The sequence below is a fragment of the Nesoenas mayeri genome, assembly GCF_963082525.1.
Source record: "Nesoenas mayeri genome assembly, chromosome: 1".
In the NCBI taxonomy this organism is placed as follows: Eukaryota; Metazoa; Chordata; class Aves; order Columbiformes; family Columbidae; genus Nesoenas; species Nesoenas mayeri.
This window is the reverse complement of record NC_137541.1, coordinates 37,815,448-37,840,114: the sequence shown is the minus strand read 5'-3', so window position 1 is coordinate 37,840,114 and position 24,667 is coordinate 37,815,448. Positions and strand designations below refer to the sequence as shown.

General features: G+C 38.6%; 2 protein-coding genes across 5 annotated transcripts in view; both read right to left on the bottom strand.

Moving 5' to 3' along the window:
- NUP107 (nucleoporin 107) overlaps window positions 1–8,971 on the bottom strand; it is a 30,959-nt gene extending 21,988 nt beyond the window's left edge. The window contains exons 1-4 of one of the 2 annotated variants that reach the window (XM_080363361.1): window positions 8,903–8,971; window positions 8,024–8,109; window positions 6,209–6,298; window positions 1,730–1,845 (exon numbers count right to left, since the gene is read on the bottom strand). In XM_080363361.1, the coding sequence (XP_080219487.1) occupies window positions 1,730–1,845; window positions 6,209–6,298; window positions 8,024–8,109; window positions 8,903–8,910 (300 nt within the window). In that variant the 5' untranslated portion in view covers window positions 8,911–8,971. Of the gene's footprint in view, window positions 1–1,017; window positions 1,113–1,729; window positions 1,846–6,208; window positions 6,299–8,023; window positions 8,110–8,902 lie in introns of those variants that run through there. The other variant, XM_080363362.1, reaches the window with a different exon arrangement.
- A 4,181-nt stretch (window positions 8,972–13,152) lies between these two features.
- The window catches only part of RAP1B (RAP1B, member of RAS oncogene family), a 33,180-nt gene continuing 21,665 nt past the window's right edge, over window positions 13,153–24,667 (bottom strand). For all 3 annotated transcript variants that reach the window (XM_080345996.1, XM_080345995.1, XM_080345997.1), the window contains 5 exons: window positions 23,294–23,350; window positions 21,953–22,093; window positions 20,037–20,180; window positions 18,184–18,299; window positions 13,153–16,812 (listed from right to left, as the gene is read on the bottom strand). In XM_080345996.1, the coding sequence (XP_080202122.1) occupies window positions 18,213–18,299; window positions 20,037–20,180; window positions 21,953–22,093; window positions 23,294–23,350 (429 nt within the window). In that variant the 3' untranslated portion in view covers window positions 13,153–16,812; window positions 18,184–18,212. The remainder of the gene's footprint in view (window positions 16,813–18,183; window positions 18,300–20,036; window positions 20,181–21,952; window positions 22,094–23,293; window positions 23,351–24,667) is intronic.

The following is a 24,667-nucleotide window of genomic DNA, read 5'->3' as shown; positions in this document are numbered from 1 at the left end:
TGGAAAGAAGAAATTCTGAATGTTTTTTTCAGGAAACAACTAAAGTAGAAGCTAATCTAAAAGATGACCTACTTCAGAACACTGTATCATTTTTCATATTAAAACAAATAATCACTCTAAACTTTCATTTCTATTATGCTTTATGCTAAACGTTTACTAGGTATTCTGCCTCAAAGTAAAAAGAGACACAATAACATTGATTAGGTTGTAAAGCAGCTGTCAGTTAAACAAAATAGTTAAAATTTGGATTAGAAACATTTACCAGCCTTTCAACCTTCTTTGTGCATTGCCCAAAACCATTTGATCAAATGAAGCAATATGTTTTTAAAATAATAGCAGGTATCAGAATATTAAAGGGGGAAATAAAGACATACCTATATCTTTCTGGGGCTATTTCAGGGGAGGTATTTGATATTAGACATCAGAGCAACAAAATGGCCAAAACAGAAGACAGACTGTACATACACTGCACTGACAGGACAGCCTCCTATAGCTGTTTCCATGACAGCAATTCCTTTCTCAGCAGTAATTAATACTACACAGGGACCTAGAGATGTAGTACTGGTTGATTCTTTTTCCAGACTCTTAAAATGGTCCCATCCAAACAACAGGGAACCAGATGACATTGCTGCAGAGGTTTCTTAAGCACATCCGAAAACTGTGAACATATACCTGTTAGTCTTCCTTTCACACTCCTGTTTCTACCCACAGTGTTCCTCTGCCATTATTACCCTCTAATCCAACTGTAACAGAATGCTACAGCATTCCGATGATAGAGTAAAAATAATGAGAAACTCTGTTCCAGTAAAATCATGTCAGGTCTCTGAGGAAAATACGAGAAGGGCTGATAAGTGTTCTTATCTACCAGCAAGTATATTTCCACGATACACAATTTTAAGTTCTTTTTTCCATCACTCTCCTGTGAAAGCCTTTGTCTAGTCTCAATTTTCCCCCTCCTAATCTAAACTGGATTCAAGTCAGAGCACTAAATGCTAACCTAAAATGTACTCCACTCACAAAACACCCGTTACAGAATGACAAGAGGCTCTGAAGGAATGGAAAAATGCCACTGCCAAGAGCTGTATACATGTTGATCAGCTAGGCCCCAGAACCTGATTAATTTAAAGAAACAACCGGAAGGGAGAATGAATTAAAATGCACACACAGAGACTTCTTAACTTGTTTTGAGTTAATTTAAAAATAAATGGCGATAAAATACTTCAGACATCCCTACTGATAACTTTGTTAATCAGTGTTTTTCCAAAGACATCATAGTAGAAGATAATCAATGTAATCTGAAAAGTCATCAGAAGACATTGTTCTTTGAAGTCCAAACTTTAACAACCAAGTGAAGCCTAACACTGGAGAGTGCTAAAATAAGAAAAATTCTGAAGATTTAACTTGCTAACGTCAAACAATTGTCTTTGAAGAATTTGTAAACAAGGAAAGTCAAGATTTTTGTAGTCACAAGCTGATGTTATAAGGACTAGCTTAACACATGTGTTGTGTTTAGCAAGTTCTTAAATGCCTCTATTATTCCTCACTGCCACACCCCAAAGAACACCACAGTAATAAGTAATACTAGTAACAACCACCAGAAGTAGTACTAGCAAGCTTGTACCACCTGCAGTTTGTCCTTAGTGCAAACAGCACTGAAACACTGTAAACTTGTAGTTTCTTATCAGTTTCACAGGAACAAAAGGAGAAAAAGGTGCTCTAACCACCTTACCATTGACAGATTGCTGTAAAGTCCAGGAGATGGTAGAATCAGCGGCAATTTCCCTCCTGTTCCCAGGATGGCAGACATATCTGATGACTTCATTGAGCTTCGAGTTAGTGCAGTACCTGAAAGAGAGAGAGCCTTTTCTGAAAAGAAAAGGTAAAGCCACTACGCTTTATCAAGGAGCTCCAAAGGAACTCTTACAACAGATATTGAAGTATTCATGAAATCCTGCTCAGTCACAGAAGAAACAGACAAAACAACCTGATGGAGAAGTAACTTGCTCCTGTCCATCTTCATTTTCCTTTCATCAGAAGGCTTGTACCAAACCCACAAATGCCAATTATAAAAGAAAAACAAGTCTTAGGCCAAACAACACTTAGAAATAAGGAGGTTAATTACCAATAATGGAACTTCATAATCTTCACATCTGATTACACTCGAGTTATATAAACACCCCATTGACCAAGTCTGGAGCATACTCAAGCCCTAGTTTTTCAAGCAGAGCATATATAAACATAAAGACAAAGCCTACCGTCATTTCAATTCCTCAAGACCAGCAGCACTCCTGATAGAAGTATGAAACCAGGCTGAAGCTGAGTGTATATGTGCACCAAATATGTGACACAACTTCACTAGAGTTCACTGGTAAACACACACCATGACCACAAACAGCAATACCTCTGCAGTTGCTCTTTTTTGGAAATTGGTCTCCAAACCCTTGAAGCAAAAGGCAACCACAAGTCTGCTTTACCAAGCACTACATCTGCTCCGGATACTCCTGCACATCGGTGGCTAGCGTTCCCAGGAATATCTGACCCATGTTAAAAACAGTGACATTGCTTTGCAAGACAATAAATGCCATATCCTATGACAACAGGGAGCCCCACCACAACAGACCTTCAGACAGCCCAAACACCACAGAATTTGCATCAAGACAGTGGCTGCTTTGGTCCCCTTATCAAAAACAGTCTGTGAAGCCATCTAAAAACATTGGTTGCATCAAGACTGTGACAGCCAAACCAGGAGCTTTGTCAACAGTGGTAAAGAGGGAATGACACATAGTCCCAAGGTTTTGTTTACAAATTTGGAGAGTGAAGGGGTTGTATAACCCTCAACAGCAGTTCTTGATAACAGGACAGGTTCAGTCAGCATTGAGATAACTTATTTTTTCTATTGGACTTGAGGACTGTTAGACTCAGAGGCAAAGATTCCTACCTAGAACAGCATATACGACCACAAAATACAGAGCACGTCCAGGATGCCAGACACTATGCAGCAGTTCAGAAGAAGATCAAATGCCTATGGCACTTTTTTTTCAGTGACTGAGGTAAATAGAACTTTCTTGGAATTCCCCTAGTCCTGAAAATCACCAGTAGTGTATCTCATCAAATCTCTGAGACCTTCAAATTCGAAGGGGCCAAGATTATTGCAAACAGGCACAGAAAAAGTGGAAGGCTTCATATCAATAGGTAAATTTGGTTTTCCATGCATAACTTTCACACAGATGGAGAAAGCTGAAGAACTAAAGGTTTCTGTCCTTGTATTAGCACGTATCTTGAATCACCACAAATTTTCCCTAAACTCTTGAGATGTGAAAGTCAGGCATATGGAAGATCAAAGAGATAAATCAATTTCCAATCTGTAGAGACAGAATTATGGCTGCTAACATTAACAGTGTGACTCTGAAGTTGTAGATCAAAGCATTTAAATGTTAATAGGTCATACTTCTCCTCTCCACGGTAGCAGAAAGTAACTGTTATAACCCCCCTACACATATGACACAATACACTCCAGGATTAGGAATTTATGGGATGGCAGAAAATCACTACGTTCTATAATTCTCAAATACAGTTTCTAATATCCCCAAATCCACAGTTAGGAGCAAAAAACCTTGTCCTCAAGAAGGGAGATAATGGATGTGGTTCATCTGAACACTTCAAATGTTCCACTGTAGGAACAGGACTGTACAAGAGGAAAAGAAACAGAAGTGAAAATGCCAATGTGTTGTTTGTTGCATAATATTCAGACAGTTAGAAAGAGGAGCAGCTTTGGCCTACGTAGCAGATGACACTTGTGACTCAGAAAATCTGTACAAGGCAGTGGCAGAGGTAAAACAGAAGCAAGCCAGGAAGCCAAGGAGAAACACAGGGTTGTAAGGGAGAAGCGCAGCAGTCTTTGGACGTGCAGGTATGTCAAACAGTAAACCTTTTGAAAGGAGTGCCTGCCCACTCCTAATGCTGCTTGAATAAAGCGTATCACAAATCATAGCCACACATGTGGATAATTGTCAGCTTTGTTTAGGGAAGCTTGCAGAGAGAATCATTATTAAGAAATGAGAAATCATCCTTCTGAAGTCTGTTAAAAAACAGGTGGCAGGTTTACAGAATATATGCTGTCTAGTAACATCTCCTGATGTAACATCTCTATGATGACCAGCCAGGCAAATGAACAGAACTGCCCAACATTAAACCTTCTTGATCAGAGTATTTTGCATCTGTGACCTCTACTTTCAACTGACTCTATATTTTTGGGAGCAGCTGCTGTACAAGCAAACTGTATGCTACCTCTTACTGGAATTTTGTACTGTTGAACTTTCTGAAAACGGATAGAAACTTCACAGTGACAAAATCATGGCAAGCTGCTGGATCAACATGCTAACGGAAATAAAGATCTTCACTGATGAGAGATAATGGTCAAGATGGTATGCACATGTTCCAATTTGAAGATAAAAGTGAGAAAAAAGCTACTTGATTTTGAAGTGCTCTCTGACCATCACAGTATGACACACAACGCTTCTCTCTTAAAAAGAACTAACACATCACTCATCTAGAAGCAGTCCTGAAAGGAGGATGTGAAGCAGCAGAAGGTACAACTATCCTCTTGGAACTTGCTGGAAAGCACAATGACTAGATGAATATAAAAAACAGGAATCCCTTACACAACTCTCTGAACGACAACAAAATAAAGACTACAAGAAGAGGCTGACAAAGAAAAGGGAGATAAACCCTAGTGATAACAGGGAAATGTGAGGAATGGGCATGTTTCTTCACTTCAGCCACAACTAGTGAGGGTGGCTCTAAGAGGATTACAGACCTCTTCACAGTATGTTTAGTGTCAAGTCAACACTAAGAACAACTTGCCTGTTCATTGTGAGAGCTGTCAGTGCTGACACATGAGTAGCTCATGCTTGAGAAGAAGGTTGATGCTATCAGCATTTATCTTTGCTGCTGGCTGCCAAAAGAGAAGCCACTAAGATATCACCCTAAATGAGATGAAGCAGAGGCTACACAGAACTTGCCAGGAACCCCCTCTGGAACTTGGTATCTTTGCACCAGTGCCAGTTTGGGAATAATCCCCAACACACTTAGTACAGGTCAGGTGATGGAGAACACAGGAGGTGAGATTGGGATGTTTCAGGGCAATCTGCCCCTAGCCACCATGTGTGGTTCCACAGCCTTTCTACAAGATGTACTGTCTATTTCTCCTGCTAGCAGAGAGGGAAATAATTTACTGAGGCAAATAATAAATACACCTGGTAGAAAGGTCAGCATCAGATTTAACCTGCCATGAAGAAAAAGGATGGAAAAAATACCTGAAGAGACTTTACATGACAGACACTATACAACAGACAATCTTGAAGAATTAAAACCTCCTGCAAAACCAAAAGAAGGCTGCAGAAAAAAAGGAAACAACAACCTAGACTGCTGACTAGTAAAGCTAGAATCAGTTTCAACATGTTACATCGGAGAAACTGAAATGATATTGGACATACTCTTATGCCAAACAAAGAAAATGAAGCTCAAACACCCTCCAAAAAACTGAAAGGCGAAAATCCATTGACATTCAGCAACAGCATAAATATATAAAATATATAACATACGAACATATGTTGACTGCTACTTTTTTTTTCATATTTATAAATGTATTTAACTTCAGAATCACAGAATCACCAAGTAATTGAGGTTGGAAGGAACCTTTGGATGATCATCTGCTCCAACCCACCCTGTCCAAAGTAGTGTCAACTAGAAAAGGTTGCTCAGGACCTCATCCAGTCAGCTTTGGTTATCTCCAAAGACAAAGACTCCACAGACCATCTGGGCAATCAATTCCAGTATTCAACCACTCTTACAGTAAAAAAAAAGTATTTTATTATGTTTAAACAGAATTCCATGTATATCCTGTTCTGCCTTTGTCTTTTCACTTGGCATCACCAAGAAGAGCCTGGCTGTATCTTCATTCTCTCCCATCAGGTATTTATATACATTGACAAGACCCCCTCAAGCCTTCTCTTTCCCAGGCTAAACACAATCCCAGCTCTTCTCAGCCTTTCCTGTTATGTCAAATGCTCCAATTCCCCCATCAACTTTCTTGCCCTTCATTGGACCCACTACAGTGCATCCATGTCTTTCTCCTTATGAATTGTTATAAATTATGCAGTCCAAGCATAATATTCCTTTAACTAAATACTACAGAAAATAGTCTTACCTGGCTGGCGAAGTAATGAATTAGGAGTTCGGGAAATCAAGTGTCCTCTGGGCGTCATGTTTCCAATAGTGTCATCCAGTGATGTAAGTACTGATTAATAAACAAGTTAAGAAACAGTATCCTAAACACACTTTCGGGTCTATGCAAAATGATTGTGAATACTTGGAAATGGAAAATAATTTGCTGTAGCTCAAATATTACAAAGATTACACATCTTGTCTTTCAGACTAAAGCAGAAAGTCCCATTCATCAATCTGAATTATGTCACAAAATGTTTCACCAAAAGCTTAAAAGCTAGAGGGCTAAAAGGGATGCTGCAAAGTAAAGTTCAGAAATATGAGCACAACAGGTCTGGGACTCCTCATTGCTCATAAGTGCTCAGATTAAAGAGAATATTTCTGCCCAGGAGGAGCTTCTTTATACTACATAAACCATAAAAAGAAAATCTAAGACTGAATCCTCTCTCAGTTCCAGGATGCTGATGGCTTTGACAAAAAAGCCTCTGTTTCTCTACTTTGCTTCTTCCTGGAAGAAACTAGGGTCAGTGCTGTAGGTATGGTTTACTAAGAAGCAGTGGTGTAAAAGTTTCAGTATCCTACTTTATGTCAGTATCCTACATTATGTCAGTGTCCAAGATCACGATTCTTAGGGGCAATATAATCAGGGCAAATATCTCCCTAGTTTTATTCTGCTTGGAAAAAGCAGCAGGACAAGCAAATGTACTGGATTCCTTTGCTATCATAACCAGAAAAATACCATTATATTAGCTGTCAAATTACACACTATTCTCTTCTTATTGTAAATAAGTGGTGAGAAAAAATTCTGTGGAAATACAAATCTATGTCTGTGCACTCCTCTTCCTATTACTGTGGATGGAAAGTTAAGATACACTGAATAATCACAATACTCTGGATAACATAATACATGCAAAAGAGCATAAAACCATAAAATGGAGTGAATAAAACTTCTATTTTTCAAAAACTCAGAGATAGAGTTAGCTATGGCTGAAACAGTTCTCTGAGCTGATGTCAACCTGAGTTCATAAGCCCACAAAAACTGTCAAAAACCCCACACTACACAAATGTGGTGGCACAAGTTTAGGAGGTAGGCAATCCAACATCCCTGCAAATATATTTAGCCCGCAACCAAAATAATCAATCTAATTGTAGTCAAGAACTGATCATAAAAGCATTTCAACAATCTCTTACTTTCCCTGAAATCCATTGAATAACCTGTTCTGAACCATCACTACAACAGCTTTGACACAGTTTGAGATGACAATGAGGGGGGAGAAAACTCCATTTAGAGGAAACACTATTCTGTGAAAAGGCAAAGAATTGCATCTTTTGGCTCCTAAGTTCTGCTGTAAAGGCCAAGTAATGTACAGTGCTGCTGAAAACAGAATATTTTTCTAAATGAAACTCATCCAGATTTCCCAGTCATATTTTCAGTCATTCACTAATAGCCCTCTCTATTAGTTTTCAGATACTGCAATAACAACTTTGATTTTGAGTTTTTCTCCTTCTTAATGCATGAAAATAGCATACAAAATACAGGCTAAAGAAGGGGAAAATATGAGACAGTTCAATAGCAGAATTTTTACTGCAGAATACCTCACAAACCAGATAACAATTTCACACTGTATTCACATGTCTCACTTTAAACAGGTATAAAACAAAGAGTAACTTACTGTGTATTTGAAAACCATTCTCAACATGCTTAAAATAAAAGCAGTGGTAAAATTACACACACCTCATGAGCACACCAAGCAATGATTAAAAAGAAGATAAAAAAATATTTACAGAAGAAGGATACTAGAGACTCTTTTCTGAGAGCTTTGCTTCCATCCAGGTCTGGCCATCTCTGCATCATGGGGGGATGACACATCTTCAAAAACATTTCTAGAGAACAGCAACATAGAAACAACATAAGCAAGTGAATCCAAGGAGAACATACAAGATTTTTTTTTTTGTTGCTTCAAGTAACTCCACAACTGGGAAACTTAAATGAAGTCTAAGTCACCTCTAACTCTAGTGTTGATGTCCAGTTTCCTCTACAGAACATCTAGTATTGTTCATCAGCCTGGGAAAATTAGTATTTCTAAGAACCCACACTTTGTTCCTTCTACACCACAACAGACTTTTTCTTATTAAAAAAAAAAAGCTAGTCAGAGATGCAACAGTATGAAATTCAATTGTGAACTGAAAAATTCAACTGAAAGAATAACATGGTTTTACTATTTTTTTTTCTTCAGATACACAAAATAACCACAGACTGAGAAACTTCACCTATCTCGCATAAAAGGAAAATACGGTTACCAGTCACTAAAAGGCAAAGGAAGAGCCACCGGTGGCCTGTGAAGGCCGCAGCTGTGCCTGCCCTAGCAGGTCTGTCTGCAGAGCACCCTACAGAGGCCCGGCTCAATGAGCCCTGCGTAATTAACAACGTCAGTTTAACCTATAGGTACATTCCAGAAAAGATCAAGCAGAGTGAAAGCTCCCGGTGACACAAAAGCCCGCGATACCCCTCAGAAACTCCTCCGGCGTCGCTGCGGTTTCCAGCCCGCAGTGTGAGCGCAGCGCCGGGGGATGCGCCGGGCCGGGTCAGCTCAGCGCGCAGCGCGCAGCGCACACCACACCCGCGGGGGCCCGCGCTCCCCCGGGGCGCGCCGCCGGCCGCTCCCCCGCCTCTCACCGCTCCATAGCGGCCTCCGACCCGCGCTCCGGGCTCCAGCCTTCCCGGCTCCAGCCTTCCCGCCTCCGCTTGCGCCGGCCCGGAAGGAGACGGGCGAGCTTCCGCCCGCGCCGGGCGGGGCCCCGCACTGCGCCTGCGCCGCTCCGGGCGGTGCGGCCCCGCAGCCGGCGGTGCGCAGGGGCGGGCAGCTGTGAGCGGCACGGCCAGCAGCCTGGGGCTGGGGAGCGGCGGCCGGGGAGCCCCGTCGGGCAGCCGGGCAGGCAGCGCCGGCCCGCGGGGGAGGTGAGGGGGTGACGGGCAGAGCTGCCTTCGCTGCCCGGGAAAATGTCGCTCTGCTCTGTCGGTTCCCGGGCAGTGGGATCCCGGGTTAGGCGACAAAACCGAAAAAATATATAAAAATAGTTGAAACATTTCAGATGCTGTTCAGGTTATGCCGTTCCACAGAGAAAGACGAATCTCATGCCGAAAATGTTTTCTTAAACGTTCAGCTGCAGCAACCTCCGTCCTGGGCTTCACTTTGTCAAAACCAGGCTGTTCTCAGCAGTTCACACGCTCGTTCGTGTTTCTCTTCGCGTCCCTCCCGGTGTGACTCGGGTACAGGCACCGAGACCTGAAGCCGTAACCGCCGTGTGCGGCCACTTGGCCCTTCTCTGGCTGGGCAAAGCGACAACGTTCCCCAACTGCTGCTCCCGTTCCTCCCCAAAATGGATCCTGTGCTTTTTCAACCACAGGAAAACATCGTTACTGCTGCAGCAGTGGAAGTGAGTGGGTGCTACTGACAGTTCGTTTACTTGCACTCTGGTACAATGAAAACGGCCCAAACTGCGTTTTCAGTAGACAGACAAGTTCCGAAAAACTGGCGAGTACTCGGGTGTATTTGGGGCTACAGAGGGTATTTTGCACATATTGGGCGTGTAAATTCGTCATACAGAAGGATGCATCTGAAAAAAAAAAAGGGGCAGAAAAGCGAAGATAATACAAAGTCCCATAGGCTGCTTAAGATACCCATGAAATGCCCAAGCTGGGTGTCCCAGTGAAGCTGCTGGAGAGCCTGACCTCAGGTGGCTTCACCAGAAGAAGAAAGCTGAGGAGCCTGATGAAGGCTGGGTGTGCAAGACCCTGAGAGAGTAGATGAATCACCCAGGAAATATAGTTTTAGATTAAAAAAAAAAATAAAATAAGTTACTCTACCTGATAGAAAGACATAATGAACACACCAATGAAGGCAACAACCTTCATTACGGCAGAAAACTAAAAGAAGCTTGAAAGGACTATTCTAATTCAGTACTACATATTTAATAGACTCTACCTGTCAACACATCCTTACAAAACAGTGCAGCATTATTGTCTCTGTAGTGCAGTGCGAAATTCAAACAGAGTAACGCACAAATTAATACCCGGTTCAATTCTCAGGCTGACCCTTTCTCATGGCAGAAAAGTGTTAACAAATGAGAGATGCAATGACAGAGAAAACGCTTCCTTTGCATGCCATCTCAAGTTTATTCAAAGCAATGACATGAGAAGAAAGCAAAAGAAATAAAGCTGAGGAGAAATTAAGACCATAACATACTGGTTTGGGTTTTTTTGTTTGTATGTTGGTTGGGAGTTGTGTGGTTTGATGTTTTTTGTGTATGTGTTGGTTTTTTCTGTGTTTTTTGTTTTGTTTTGTTTTTTGTTTTGGTTTTTTTAATGAAAAACTCAAACAAACAAACAAACTGTAAAAGAAAAAATATTTGAGCCTTGAGAACTTGTTGTATTAACAACTTAAACGCAGGCTGGGAGAGCACCTTAGAAGCTTCAAGTTGGCTCCAGTAATGGTACAAGAGAGGGAAACGGTGTTTTCTGGCAGTATTTTTTGACTGGCATCCTACTTCATTTTTATCCAACAGGAGGGAAAGAGGAGGAAAAAAGGAGAAAACCAGAACTGGAAGTCTCATGCAAGCATCTTGCATTTCCAAGAAACAGGAGGGAATACAAATTTTCAGTCAATTCTCACATACAATTTTTCTTTACCATGACATAAAGGACTCTGAATTTAAATTAAATATTACAAACCCATCTGAAGTTTCACATATTTGCATCAACACCGATCTAAACTACAGCGGTTTTGTCAGAATCTCACAAGGGGTAGTAACGCTCCGTACTTAGAGGCAGGACAAGCCAAGATAACCCAGCAGGTAGCGCGACTAACACAAACACACAGGTTTATTGCCGATGCGCAGGATTCCTCTGCTGCTTACTGCCTTTTTGTGGAATTATCAGGGTTTACAGGATGTACTAAGTTAACGTTCAGGATATACTAGAGTAAAATTAAACAGACTAACTCAAATTACCCTTTACAACATATGTTTAAATATAGACAGCTCACAAATGAAATAAATTCCCCATATGCATTGTGAAGCTGCAAACATGACACCTGCATATACCAAATTCTAGTCTTAATTCAGAACTATCGAAAGCAAGAGGATGGCCAAGTTCCTAGGTAAAGTGTCACAGCAGCACAACTGCATTCAGTACAAAAAAAAAGTGGAACCTGAACTATGTGTTGCCTTTTTGTAAGAGAAGGAACAAAGCTCATGTTTTAGCCCATCTTCTCTTAGTTGAAACACGTTCCTGGAAGAGTGTGACTTTTTACTTTATAAAGTTTAAATCTAAGGATTTTTTTTTTTTAACCAATCTCAATAATTTAACTGAAGTGTTTATGTGCTTGCTTAGTATTAAAACACCTCTGTTGACTCTCAAATTAACGTCTTCTGGTGGTCCTACCCTGAACAAATTGATCCCCATGCATAATCCTATTAAGGAAGCTCAGCTAAACCCCTTTCTTATTAAAAAGGAGAAATAAAGAGATTAATTTGTAGCTGTAATTTTATTTGTGTCTGAAAATCATGACCGTAGTGCCAAGGGGTCTTTGTTGCACTGAGGACATCACAAGCAGTAAACCCAGTTTATGAGAGCTGGGAATTCACAAGTAGATTTTTGTACTTAGTGCAGGAGTGAAGTTACTGACTCCTCCTTGCTAGATTTAGAAGGTAAAAATGCCACAGAATATGAAAAAGCAAAGTATACTGACCTAAGAAGGGACTATAACTACTACTATAATTTAACTCCGTACTCAATATTGCAGACATGCCCCCTCCCTGCAAGTTTACGTTAGCCAAAGGAAATTACATGAATTAATTAGAAATTACAGTGTCTTTCAAATGAAGTAGCTCACCCCAGGCACAACCTCAAAGGAAAAAGTAAAATCCTGGTGGCAGTGAACTTTTTTGAAACAATGAACTTGTAGAGCTTGTTGGTCAGCAGGACTAATATTTCTCGAGGCTGAAATGAGTGCAGTGGAATTACGAAGACATTCCTTTCCCCATTCACAAATCTCTCCCTAAAGAATATCTCATTGAAAACAGGAAGCAGCCACCCTCTTGATGATTCAAAATTCTGAAAATAAATGGTTTTGGAAGGTATTCAAAAAGTAAAAGCAAAAAAAAAATAAGCAAAATCCACATTTATCTGTTGTTTGAACCTCTGATATTGCAACACGGGGAACAAAATCAAGACTACAAAACAGCTTTGCTTATAGTTCCAGACTATGAATGTAAAGTTTGTAATAAATTTAAGTATCATTGCAAAGTTTTACTTTCTACAACAGATAAGTTAAATTAGGGGGTTTAAGACTCTTCAAACTGTTCATAAACCTTCCAAAGAAAAATATAAGGTGTTTGAGACTCAGAAATAAGAACCTAATTTAAGTGCTCTGCTTCTCTAATGCAAGAACTAGATAAAATTGCATTTTGTTACTTATTTAAGCAACTTTTTCTTTGCTTCTATTTTCCTCCCCATACATGGGCAAAATAAAAGCTATGAATTGAAGTACCTAATGCTGTTGGGACAGCAGTTTAACACTGGGCAAAAAGCTTGTCTATGCAAATGCTTGGCTACATCTTCATATCTCAATTCAAAAAGTAAGTGTTGCAGACAACTGTATATACACCACTATTGTGGTCTATTCACATCTAGAAATAACTTTCTATTGCTGATATGTCTAAACTGAAGTCTATCTAGAATTAGTACAGTATTGTGGCAAAATTTCTCCCCATCTAAGTTTTCCCCAAACTGGCAAAGATTAGAAAACTTTGAAAAAAAAAAAACCATCAAGTTTGATTCATCTACAGTTTAGCATTTTACAAGAAGAAAATCCTCATCTTTTGCATTCACCCACAAGGAAACAGCAACTCTCATTACACCAGAAATGGAGAAAAAATGCACAGTTTAATCCAAATTCCAGCAGGATTCTTCTCCCACCTCCGCTTTCTAGCATCACAGCATCAGTACATATTATGAAACAAATTCTACAATACTTTTCCAGAAGTTACGTTCTCTTATGCAGAAGAGCAATACTACTTTGAGTTTACAGTGCATTTGTTTGGGCATCTGAAAACATCTTGCAAAAACTCAAAATATTTTTGTAAGTTATGCAAGTAGACATTCATTTCACAGAATAACTTGAGAATGAAATAGGGCATTAGTAACAAAGTAAGGTCTAAGAAAAATTTATACTGCAAGGAAAGAAGAATCCTAATAGGAAGAGTGCAATTCCATTAAATACTACTTCTATATTTCAGGACATAAACATTACTTTTTCCGTAGAAAGCTCAGACATTTAAATACTGACATATACCAATTTCAGATTAGGGTGGAAATAGAGCAGTCACAGCCCTTGTGTGCACTGTAAGCTTAAGCTAACTTTACAAGCAGTAATACATGGGTATTAACACTGAATTTGGAAAGTTACTGCATTAGTTCTCAAAATTTCAATTATGCATGTTTTCATCTGAAGCTTTATGAGAAGTGTTCTGTTCCTGTACAAGTAGTTCAAGCGTGAACTTCTTAAGCGCCGGTACACAAAGCATTTATCATGAAGATATGTAAAAGTTTATTCAAAAATTGCAGCAGACAGGATTCTTTTCTAGAAGCAGTGACTGCTTACGTAGTTCCAGTTCCTGTGTGGAACTGGATGTTCCACTTCCTCAGTGGGAACAGCTCCTTATGCCACAATTACTCGGATATGAAGAAAATTCTTTCATGTGTTTTTCCTTACGCTTCATGTTCATCAACGTTATTTTGTCATGCATCTTCCCTCTAACAACTGGGACAGGACACTGCTCCCTTGAAGCCTGCCTAAGATTTCAAGGAGAAAAAGACTGGTTTTTAGATATTACCTGGGTGATGTGTTGATTTTACAAATCTGGCCTAAGTTCCAACTATAAGGGTGCAAAAGCATTTTTCACTTTTTTAGCACAATCTTTAGATGGTAAAACCTGGAGTTCCTAAAAATTTTACGTTCCTGGGGCTTCACCAAACTGACTACCTCCAGTGCTGGAAAACTGTGCATTTGCTATTCCACAGAGCAACCAAGAATGCTTCAGTACAGAGCTGTCAGGCCACAGCCTGATGTTCCCCATCAGCAATACTCCTTGGCTGGACATGGAGATCAGACCAGGGTCCCCACTCTGCTGTTATCAAAGAATTTTCTTTCCCTCCTACCTAATGCCATCTGTACAGCTGCCTGGAAAAAGAAACACGTTAAGAAGAACACAGAGAAAAGGACAACTGGGACATGTTCTAAGACCCAAATAAGCAGATCTTGAAAGGAAGGAAAAATACTGATTAGCTCATCAAGAAGGAAGGTACCTAGTGAAAAAGGAACTAGAGCATTCAGTGCTCCAGTCTCATCTTCTCTGTGGACCAATCGAGATGCAGAAAGTGCCAAAAGAGATGCTTACAGGGATCATCAACCACATGCTCTGGTTTCTAATGGTAAATGAAAAGGAACTTCAGCCTTAACTCTGACTCTGCACAGTGAAAGAGTGTATTACCCTCTATTAAACCATGGTGATGACTGATGAAATTACCAGTAGGAAGGATCAGCTGGGCTCCTTAATTCACTCTGGGCAACATAAACCATCTCAGAGCTTACTGGTATTAGCTAACCTTCTCTGATTGAATTTGCAGGAATGGAATAGAACAAGCTCTGATAATTCTGTGCCAGAGAAACAGGAGGTACCAAGTTATTTGGGTGCGACATTAATTTTCGGGAGCACAGCCAAGATCAGGAAATCATCTGCAGTCCATGCATTCCACTTTACAGTCCAACAGTGTTAACAGACATTTAGTCTGCAAAACTCTACACTCAATACTACAAGAGTGCTCTTCTGCAGATTTCCTTGAAACCAAACAAATATGGTTTAATCATGCAAAAAAATTGTATTTTCTCCCAAGATTTTTTTTTTTCAGCTACACTAAGTCAATTTTAACAATTAATTCTTCCTGGAAAGAAGGAAAATAGCAGGCAACATTGTTTTAAGTTTCCAAAACAGCCACTGATAGTCTGACCTTTGAAGAGATATTTTTCTGTTAGACTCTGCCTTACATTAGAACTTGGAATATTCCAAATCCAAAACTGTAAGTGGAATTTCCTTCAATCAGAAATTTACCCACCCTAACACATGGGATGCTATTAGAAGAGATGTTTACGGTATACATTTGTCAGAAGACAAAATCATAATGGTTCCTTTTTGTCCTAAGATGTATGAATCTGCACTGTGTAAGAGATGTAAAAATCAATATTTACCAGCACTACTAAAACACAAAACATTCAAGTAGTATTTAACTGTAATGCAAGCCCTTGCATGGCAATCCAAATTTATTGAACTACTGATGCTAAGTCATACAAAATTGCACCACTTTAATTAAGGCTTTTAGTTTACATTTGGCCACCTCAAAGCAGTTGTAACATTAGGTTGGTCAATTTAAATACTGTGGCTCCCTGTTGGATATACACACAATCTTTACACCCAAACGTTAATGCATACAAAGCAACAAGGCATTGTTAAATAAATCAGCAAAAGTTAATTACTGCAACTTAGGCCCTGTGACCAATTACACATGATTAAAATTACTTCCCACATTCACATCCACAGTACTCTTCCACCATTTAACATCTCAACCAAAACGTTACACATGTAAAACAATCACTAACAGGCAAAAGTACTAAACCTGTATATTTGGTATTGCAAATACACTTATGCATGAGCAAGCAAGGGAATTCACAGTGAGAATCTACAGCTGCAGAAGCCCGAAAATGATTTACAAAAAATTGTTAAATCATTAAAAAATCGTTTTAAAATATACACTTCTTGTTGTAGACCCCCACTGTACACACAACTATAAACATTGTTCCCTATGTAAACAAGGAAAAGGAAACATACAATAAAAGGTTGAAAAGTCTGGACATTTCCTTCCCAACAGATATTAAAGGCCATGTCTTTAGTCAGACGTTATACTGAAAGGACTCTTAAAGACTAGGTCACTGTCTCCACAGGTTTTTCCTAAAATTAAAAAACTATATAGCTGTTGTGTTAATCAAAGCGCTTTTGTACAATACGATGATGATGATCCTGTATTTCTTTAAAAAAGTTACAATAAGCTACAAATACCGATGAAGCAAAGTTATCTGGAGTAGTCTATATAGGAGCTCTTTGGACTTTCTTTTATTATGCTAAAATAGTGGTGCTTTTAGGATTTACATTATTGTACTCTCCAATAGAAAGTGGGGATTGTTGAAGTATACAGTACACAGTTTTCATACATGTACAACATTGGAGGATGAACAATGTCTCTTATCAGTAATACTGGATGTAGGCTCTGGTTTTACCAGTTGCATACACTTAGAATATTTATAAGTAAAAATCTCTCATGACACTGGAAAGTGATTAGAATGTGCAAACTGATGTAGTAGCTTTCATCCATTTCTTAAAGGGTACCACCACAGGAAAGTCCATTTAAGATGTTGGTAGGTTTAATAAAGTTGGAATGCTGGCACTGTTGAATTGGGCAACAGTTCTTCAGACCTGTAACAACAAAACAAGAGGTTAGTATTAATAACAACTATTTGTCATTGCTCTTTAGTTAAAAGAACTAAAGCAGAAACTAGCACAGTTCTTTGCAAACAGAACATAACCGTAGCACTTCTTTTTAGTAGATACGATTTCTACTGTACACACAAATAATAAACTATCTCAATTAGTAAAACTGAATTAGGATACATATGGTAATCCCAGCTGAACTGTGGAAGTAAGTATTTGATGGGTGGGACTAGTTCTGCTTACACTATGACAGCTCCAGCAACTTCAAAAACAAAAACACATTTGGAGGATCAAAGCTCCTGAATCAAAAGCCCTGATGAGGAATTGCAGCAGCGACTTCTGCCATCCTCAGTTAGTGCTTTTGAAACCCTCTAAGTTTAACTTTGAACTGATACAAATGAAGGAAGTTTTAAAAAGAGTTGAGCATGGCACTATCTACATATTAATAAAAGCCTGCAATTTATGGTTCTACCAGGATCCTCCAGTATAGCGAACAGGTCTATCAGATGACAAAATAACGGATCATAGTACTGAAGCACCTGAACCACCACATGTCCAGTAAAACCGAAGGGAATTGAGAAAAACAGACAACTTGCCTGATGTCAGGTCAATCAAGATAGACCTCTGCCATCCTAAGGCTCAGAGGTAGAAAGGGGGAAACAACCTGCCCAGGAACAAGTTGCAGAAAAATTGTAGCCTGCTGACTGCCTTCTGAAAAGGCCTGCTAAGGAGCACGCTGGAGCTTGCTTGAGCCTTCAGCATAGTTCTTAATGCATAGATTTAGTCACACAGAACATTAGCCAACTGCCAATGAGTAAAAGTTGATCTAATAACCAATAGCTCCAGGTTAAATATTTGGAGTGTTACAATGATCACTTCACCGTTCTCTTCCAAATGTACTAATTACAACGTAGCCTATAAAATATCCACGTAGTCCAAAGAAAGCAAGCTACATTCCTATGACATCATCCTCCTATGCAGGAGTTCAAAGCAAGAAGTGACATTTTAACATGCAAACTGTGATACTTTACAGTGTGCATTCCCGATAATTGAGTTCCTGCTCAGTTTATCAGATTTAAAAAAACCAACTTGTTTCCAAAAGCTCAAGTTTTGAAGTATCAGAACAAACATCCTTAATTTGAGCACTACCAACACCTTGAAGCTTGAAAAAAACTGATACTAGTGTGAACAGTATATCTTGCATACATTTATAGTTCTGACTTTGGAATAGCAAAATAAAGACCATAAAAATTTCTGTGATAATGTAAATCAAGACTTTTCAATGCTGGTTTGCATCAACAGCTACTACAGTTGTTTAGTTTCTTTTGTTGTCTGTTTTCTAGAGAAACGGTTTACCTGGCTCAGAGCTACAGTACAGCTATGTATTAAAGTAGCTGACATGATGACTTTTTGCGTGCTTTTCCAGGCACTGGAGTTTTTCTGTTAATTTGTCGCACAAGGTCATAAAAGATCTGTAAATATAAAAATCAGTTGGTTATTGGAATTAAGAGGCTTCTCATAACCCTAAGCCTTGAATCTTCACACATAATGTACTCGCATACTCCAGAACCCCTGTAAATATTTAGTTATCACAAAGCCAGAAAGTTAAATTGTACACTTAATACCTGTTTATTTTCTGTTTAAGATAATTGCGTGTCAAGGCAGTCTCTGCGTCAAGCTTATCTGAACATGCATGATGTATGTCACAATGATCAACTACTATATGCTATTACTTTGCAATTCAGCACCAAGTTCAAGAAATAGGCCACAGCTTTCTCCTAACTCAAATCACTCCAAAAGTATTACTTTAAAGAAAGCTTTAGTAAGTTTTTACTCCACATTTTCATGTTAACTCAAGTACACTGCATGGTCTGTGATAGTCTTCTGTATTCAAATGAGATTGTGCTTTTCCAGATAATTTTCTAGACTTCAGTACTTTTAAAGTAATCCAGCAGCTTCTCTAGTACTACAGTATGACATAAGCGTAACATTTCCTAGAAAAGTAATTCACGTATGAGACTCACTCACACTTCGAATCTCCTAGAATTGTAATTGGAACATGATTTGGTTGAAAGGCTAATTTGAGACAAGTCTACACACCACAATTAAACAGCATCTGTTTCATGCATAACTGACATTGTTCCAATTATTTCTGCATCTCCTAAATCCAGGAAGTCCTCATACGAAAGCCATTCTAACAGCTTCTTAAGCACTGGCTGCAAAGCAGCAAACATTCTAACAAAGGCTTTTAGTATTTGATGAAAGTTCTGGTTTATTAAACAGATGACTTTTATACAGTTAGGCTGATTAATCTGTATTTAAGAAAAACTGAATAGTTTCCAGAAATTCCCAAGTAATTAAACACACATCACTCATTTTTAAAATCAGCTGTGCTTAAACCCACCATACGCATTTGATTACATGCAAGTCTTGCAACAGAGGCCCTTCTAACTTGACTGATGTTGCCAGCAATGTTTTCCAGGAGACACAATAAATTATAGGGTTTATCATAATATTCAAGCTGTTCCAGAAACGTAAACACTCAGCTTCTTTTTCTAAAAATTTTTGCATCCATTTCTTTACGCTGGCACTCCCACTGGATAAGCCTGCACAGGCTATGGCAAGTCCCAAAAACACACGTGTTTTTGATCAGTCACCTAGCTCCTGCTAAATAAATAAGTAGCTATATAGCAGAGAGGCTTGTGCCTCCCTTTTTCTTTACAGAGTACCTATTTAGGTCTCTTATCTAATCAACTAATTTGGACAAAATCCTTAAGAGTTTTTGTCCTTACCACTTCAAATAAATTAATACCAAATAACTTGAATCCATCGGTTTTAAGGAGTTCACTCTCTTAAAGGTATTTTTTAAAAAATGAAAGAAGAAGTCTAGCAGTGCATTCTCAGTGGATAGAGATTATATCAACTAGGGAATGTAACATGAAAAAAGTATTTATACAAAATTCATATTAATACAATTTGAAAACTAATTATACTACAATTAATATAATTTTTAAAGTCCTATATCAAAGCTAATTACATCCATTAGCAGAAGCAACTCACAAGTTCTCACAATAGTTTTGTCTATTATAGTGAATGCTATTAATAATTTTGTTACTTTCTTCTTGATGGACTGTAATGTTTGGTTAACAGAATTCAGTGTCCCGTCCTCCTCTCCCTGCACCCTCCCCTGCATGGGTAGTGTGCCTTACCTCATTAACATTTATCTTTGATTTTGCAGAAGACTCTAGGAATGCACAGTTATTCCATTGCCTTGCTAGGTTCTGACCTTGTTCCTTTCCCACAACTCTTTCATCTTCCAAATCACACTTATTGCCAACCAGAATCATAGGCACCTAAAAACAATTCAATACCAGCAAAGAATTCATTAACATTTTTGGAAGGCACAATGTAAACGCACACCTAAAACCCTACCCGAATCCTTAGAGGATCCTGGCCTTCTGGAATAATCAAGCTCTGGTGTAACAGAAACTTAAGGTTACAGTTGTGTGAGGCTTTAATCTTCAAAGCAACGTGACTGCATTTTTTGCCTGCTGTTTGGCAGGGCCGTGGGAGGAACGGTTTGAGGATTCAGTACACTGCCAACTGAAAAAATTTCACATCTTCTAGAAGACCTAATGAGATTTCATTTTTAGATGTTTAAGGTATCAAGAAGTCTACTGAAGAATCTGCTACAAGATTCTTACATGTTCAGCAATCCTAGAAAAAGTAGGCTGTACTGGGCAGCATGATGAAGGACACTAAATCTCCTTTCACCATTCCTCTGCTTCCAGCCTATCTGCACTCCTTTCAGCAACAGTTTGCTCCAAGTTCTTATTAGTAAGCTGATGCACACAGAGGAAAGAAACATGATAGCTTATCAAAATAACTACAGAAAACACTGAATTGACCCTTATGGCAAAAAAAGGCAATCATACAAAGCGTAGCTTTTTTTTTTTTTCCTTCCCTCCTCCTCCTCTCCTTTTTACTACTCAAAGGACATAGCTAAGTTTGTCCCAAGCTCAAGTGCTCAAAAAAAGGCTTACAATATTTTGTTTAATTTCCTCCCACTGAGAAAGCAAGTCATGCCTAAGCTTTGGCACAGGAAAAACTTTATTACTTAAATACTGTTTTTTTCAGATACATTTGTGATAATGGGTAACAAATCACTTCTAGAAGAAATCTGCTGAACATAGGCAAGACTTAAAAATGCTTACACTTAACAAAGTGCAAGGCAGTTTGTATCACAAGAGTCACAACAAACTTCCCTGAAACTGAAACATTTAATACATTCTGTCTCTGTTGGCAGCAGCAGCATATGTGGATACATGCAGTAAGGAAGGGATCAAAGTTTCCGTGAGGACACTTTAAATGAGATGAGCACACTTAAACTGTTCATCCCTTACATTATTTTTTCAAGGAAGATTTTCTGTCTGACAGCTGCAACCTACAAGGTCTTCCTGTTAAAAAAATCACACTTTTACTGCTGTTTCACATCTGAAATACTTTTCTTTCTTTTATTAACAGACTACTCACTTCCTACAAATGCAGTAAGGTTTTTTTTTAATCAATTATAAACTGGAATGTTTTAGCCTCTATAGCTTTAATCATGCTAAAAGGCACATAGTGAAATTGTGTGGAAATAGTATGACTAAATTTACTTTCAAGCACACACACAATATAAAAGCTACATAACATGCAAGTTTAAAGCTTACAGTAATGTCCTCTACAAAAACTTAGAATTTTGTGCTTTTAAAATACCATAAACAGTAGGTATATCAAAGAGAAAATTTGAACTGTATTTTTTTTTTAACCTTCATTGATAGCAACTGAGGTGAGAATAGAGTTACTTCAGAAATGTCTTCTGCAGTACTAGTGAATAAGGCTACATACAGCTTCAAAGAGTATCTTAAAGGATGAGATGAAAAAGAGAATTATCTTTATACGCCACGTGACAACTTACAATTTTTTCAGTTTGCCTTAAGAGTTGCACTTCTGTACTACACATCTACTGGTTGATTTGTCTTTTAATTTAAAGCTTGGAAGCTAAGCAATCACAGCGTATACATTACAATATCTGTAATGAAAACTGTAAATATATGCACTAAGCATTTTTAGAGATGCTTACATCATCAGTGTCTTTGACTCGAAGAATCTGTTCTCTTAGATCCTGTAAATCATTAAACGTGGACTGTGCTGTGATGGAATATACTAATGCAAAACCTTGTCCATTTTTCATGTATAGGTCTCTCATTGCTGTAAACTGTTCCTGTAATTAAAAAAAAAAAAGACAGACGTTGCATTCAGTTTGCACACTCCTTAAAAAAGAAAAAAAAAAAGCCATATACTTCAGGATACAAATGGATCAAAAGTACAATGCATTTGTGCCCTCCCTGCCCCCCTCTTACATACCAACTTTTTCCCATCTCCTGACCTTTAAAACACATCATAAAGTAAATGCATCCCTTTTCAGCCTCGATTTTGTAGTCTGGGCAGTTTTCTATGTTAAATTCTACTTTCATTTTCAAGGACATTGACTAGAGGATGGAGATACTCAATAGACTTGTCACATTCCCTAGACTTCCATGACAACTATGATATTGCATATGAAGACCTGCAGGTGCACTGCACTGCAGTATTAGGACTTCTCTTTCTGTTTGAAAACTCTCACCAGTGTGACTGTGGAAGAGCATTTGCCTTTCTCACACTGGTGACTCTGCTGTCTTGGAACTGATCAATCACTCACCAAATCCCTTGCTGTAATGTCAGATGAAAAACGCAATTTATTTCGAGACAACAGTCACTCCATCTTTCTGTTGTCTTACATGGCCCTACTTTGATATGGAATTCAAATAAATTATTATTGGACCAGATTACTATTATAGTTCAGAGAACACATACTACACTCCAAGGGTCTTGAGCTTCTGCTCACTGGAGTCAACGAAGGAAATGACCGCTTTCAGTAGGTTTTAGAACAAGTCAGAGTAAAACCTGACCAGTATGAAAAAGGTCAGCATAAACCCTGCAATTTGAGTTCACATAGGCTGACTAAAGCAAGACTATTTTTATCCCAATGTCAGAGTACATCTCACACACAAAAGAAAAAGGAGAGAAGAAGAAATCACATTCTCTACAGCAACAGAAATCAAACACAAGTAATCACTGGGCCTAAGTTTTCCTCTGGGCAATATGAACTTAAAACAGCACATCAACCTCTTTTAAAATTCTTGGTCTCATGTTTCCACTATTACAGAAGATGACCTCACAGGAAACTTGCAACTCATTTTCTGCTGCAAAATTCAAGCTTTGTTTGAATACTAGTATGTTAAAGAACATCCCTTAATCCAATGCACTGACCACAGTTACTCTTTAGAGAATGAAGAAGGAAACATGTCATCATTTACATCCCTACAGCTTTTAATAGTTTTAACACTGCACACTGGTATTTAAGAAAGTTTGTTTTACATACCGTTCCTGCAGTATCTAAGATTTCAAGCATACACTGTTGTGCATCTACTTCAACTTGCTGTGAAGAGAGAAAGATGTGGTTAGAATTTTTCCTCTTTCAAGTCTCCCCTCCAAAGACAACAGGAATTGTGTGATTTTATAAGCAAATTCATAATGCATAAAGCAACATAATGGCTTAAAAAGTTTATGTGGATATGCACTTCAAAAATAGCAGGAAGAAGCCTTTCAAAGGGCCCTACTGACATTTTCAAAAGAAGCGTCAGCAGCCAAGTACCACTTTGCAAAGTGATTAGGGATTTTTGATTATTAAAAAGGAGGCTGCTAAATTTGTAATGATGGTTATCAGCAACTAGCACAATTAATTTCTACTTGTTTCAGGGATCATTCACAGATTGAACGAACAGTACAGGTGAAAGCTAGAAACTTGGATTGGCATACTAATGTTCATTTAATAGCAGTTTAGATCAACAGGAGAATAAGTAGTACACAACAAGCAATAAACCAAGCAAACCACTAAGAGTGGTGTCCTCAAAAACAGCCTTTAGTGACACTAATTAGGAAACTGATCCAGCTTAGAAAAATTTGCAAAAAATAGGTTTAAGAAGCTGGATCAGTTTCTGTATCTATTTTAGAGTTCCTCTGTCTAGCTTCTACCTCAAAAAAAAAAAACAAACCACGACCCAAATGGCCTTGAGCGCATCAAAGGACACGGAAGTGCTCTCAAGCACATTCAAGCAGGCTACCCATGTTTTTTTTTGTTTGTCTGTGGGGTTTTTTTTGTTGTTGTTGGTTTTTGATTGTTTGTTTTGTGGTTTGTTTTTATTCTTTTTTCCCTTCCAAGCTATTAGTATACTTCCCTTTTCCCCTTTGCATGTTAAATTCCCAGTTGGCAGACCAGCACTCAGAAAAAACTTTGTGTCCCCTACTCCGATTTGAGCTTTTATTTTGTAACTGAATTGGAGCTTGGCGGGGGTGGGGAAGAGGAGTATTTCCATGCCTCTCAAAGCTCCCCCATGTCCCCTAGGAATGGAGATTCCTTCAATAGCCACTATTTTAGCATGCATTGCTGACAAAGTTATTCAGCTAATTAAGCAGCATCTATTCTCTTTATGAAGAAATATTTGACGAGTAAACTAAGGCATCAAGTTTCAAGACTTCATGCCCAAATTGTTTAGTTCCAGACAAAATATTTCAAGCCACATCCTTTCAACTTCAAATATTATAAAATTAAGATCTAAGATTAATAGTACAGGATTGCAACTGCCAAACTAATACATTTTAAAGTCACCCAAGTCAAGCAGCAAGTTAGAATTGTAACTAGCAGTAAAGGGAAGAAAATTACTGCATAAAGTATTGTCCAGACTTAAGCAAGACT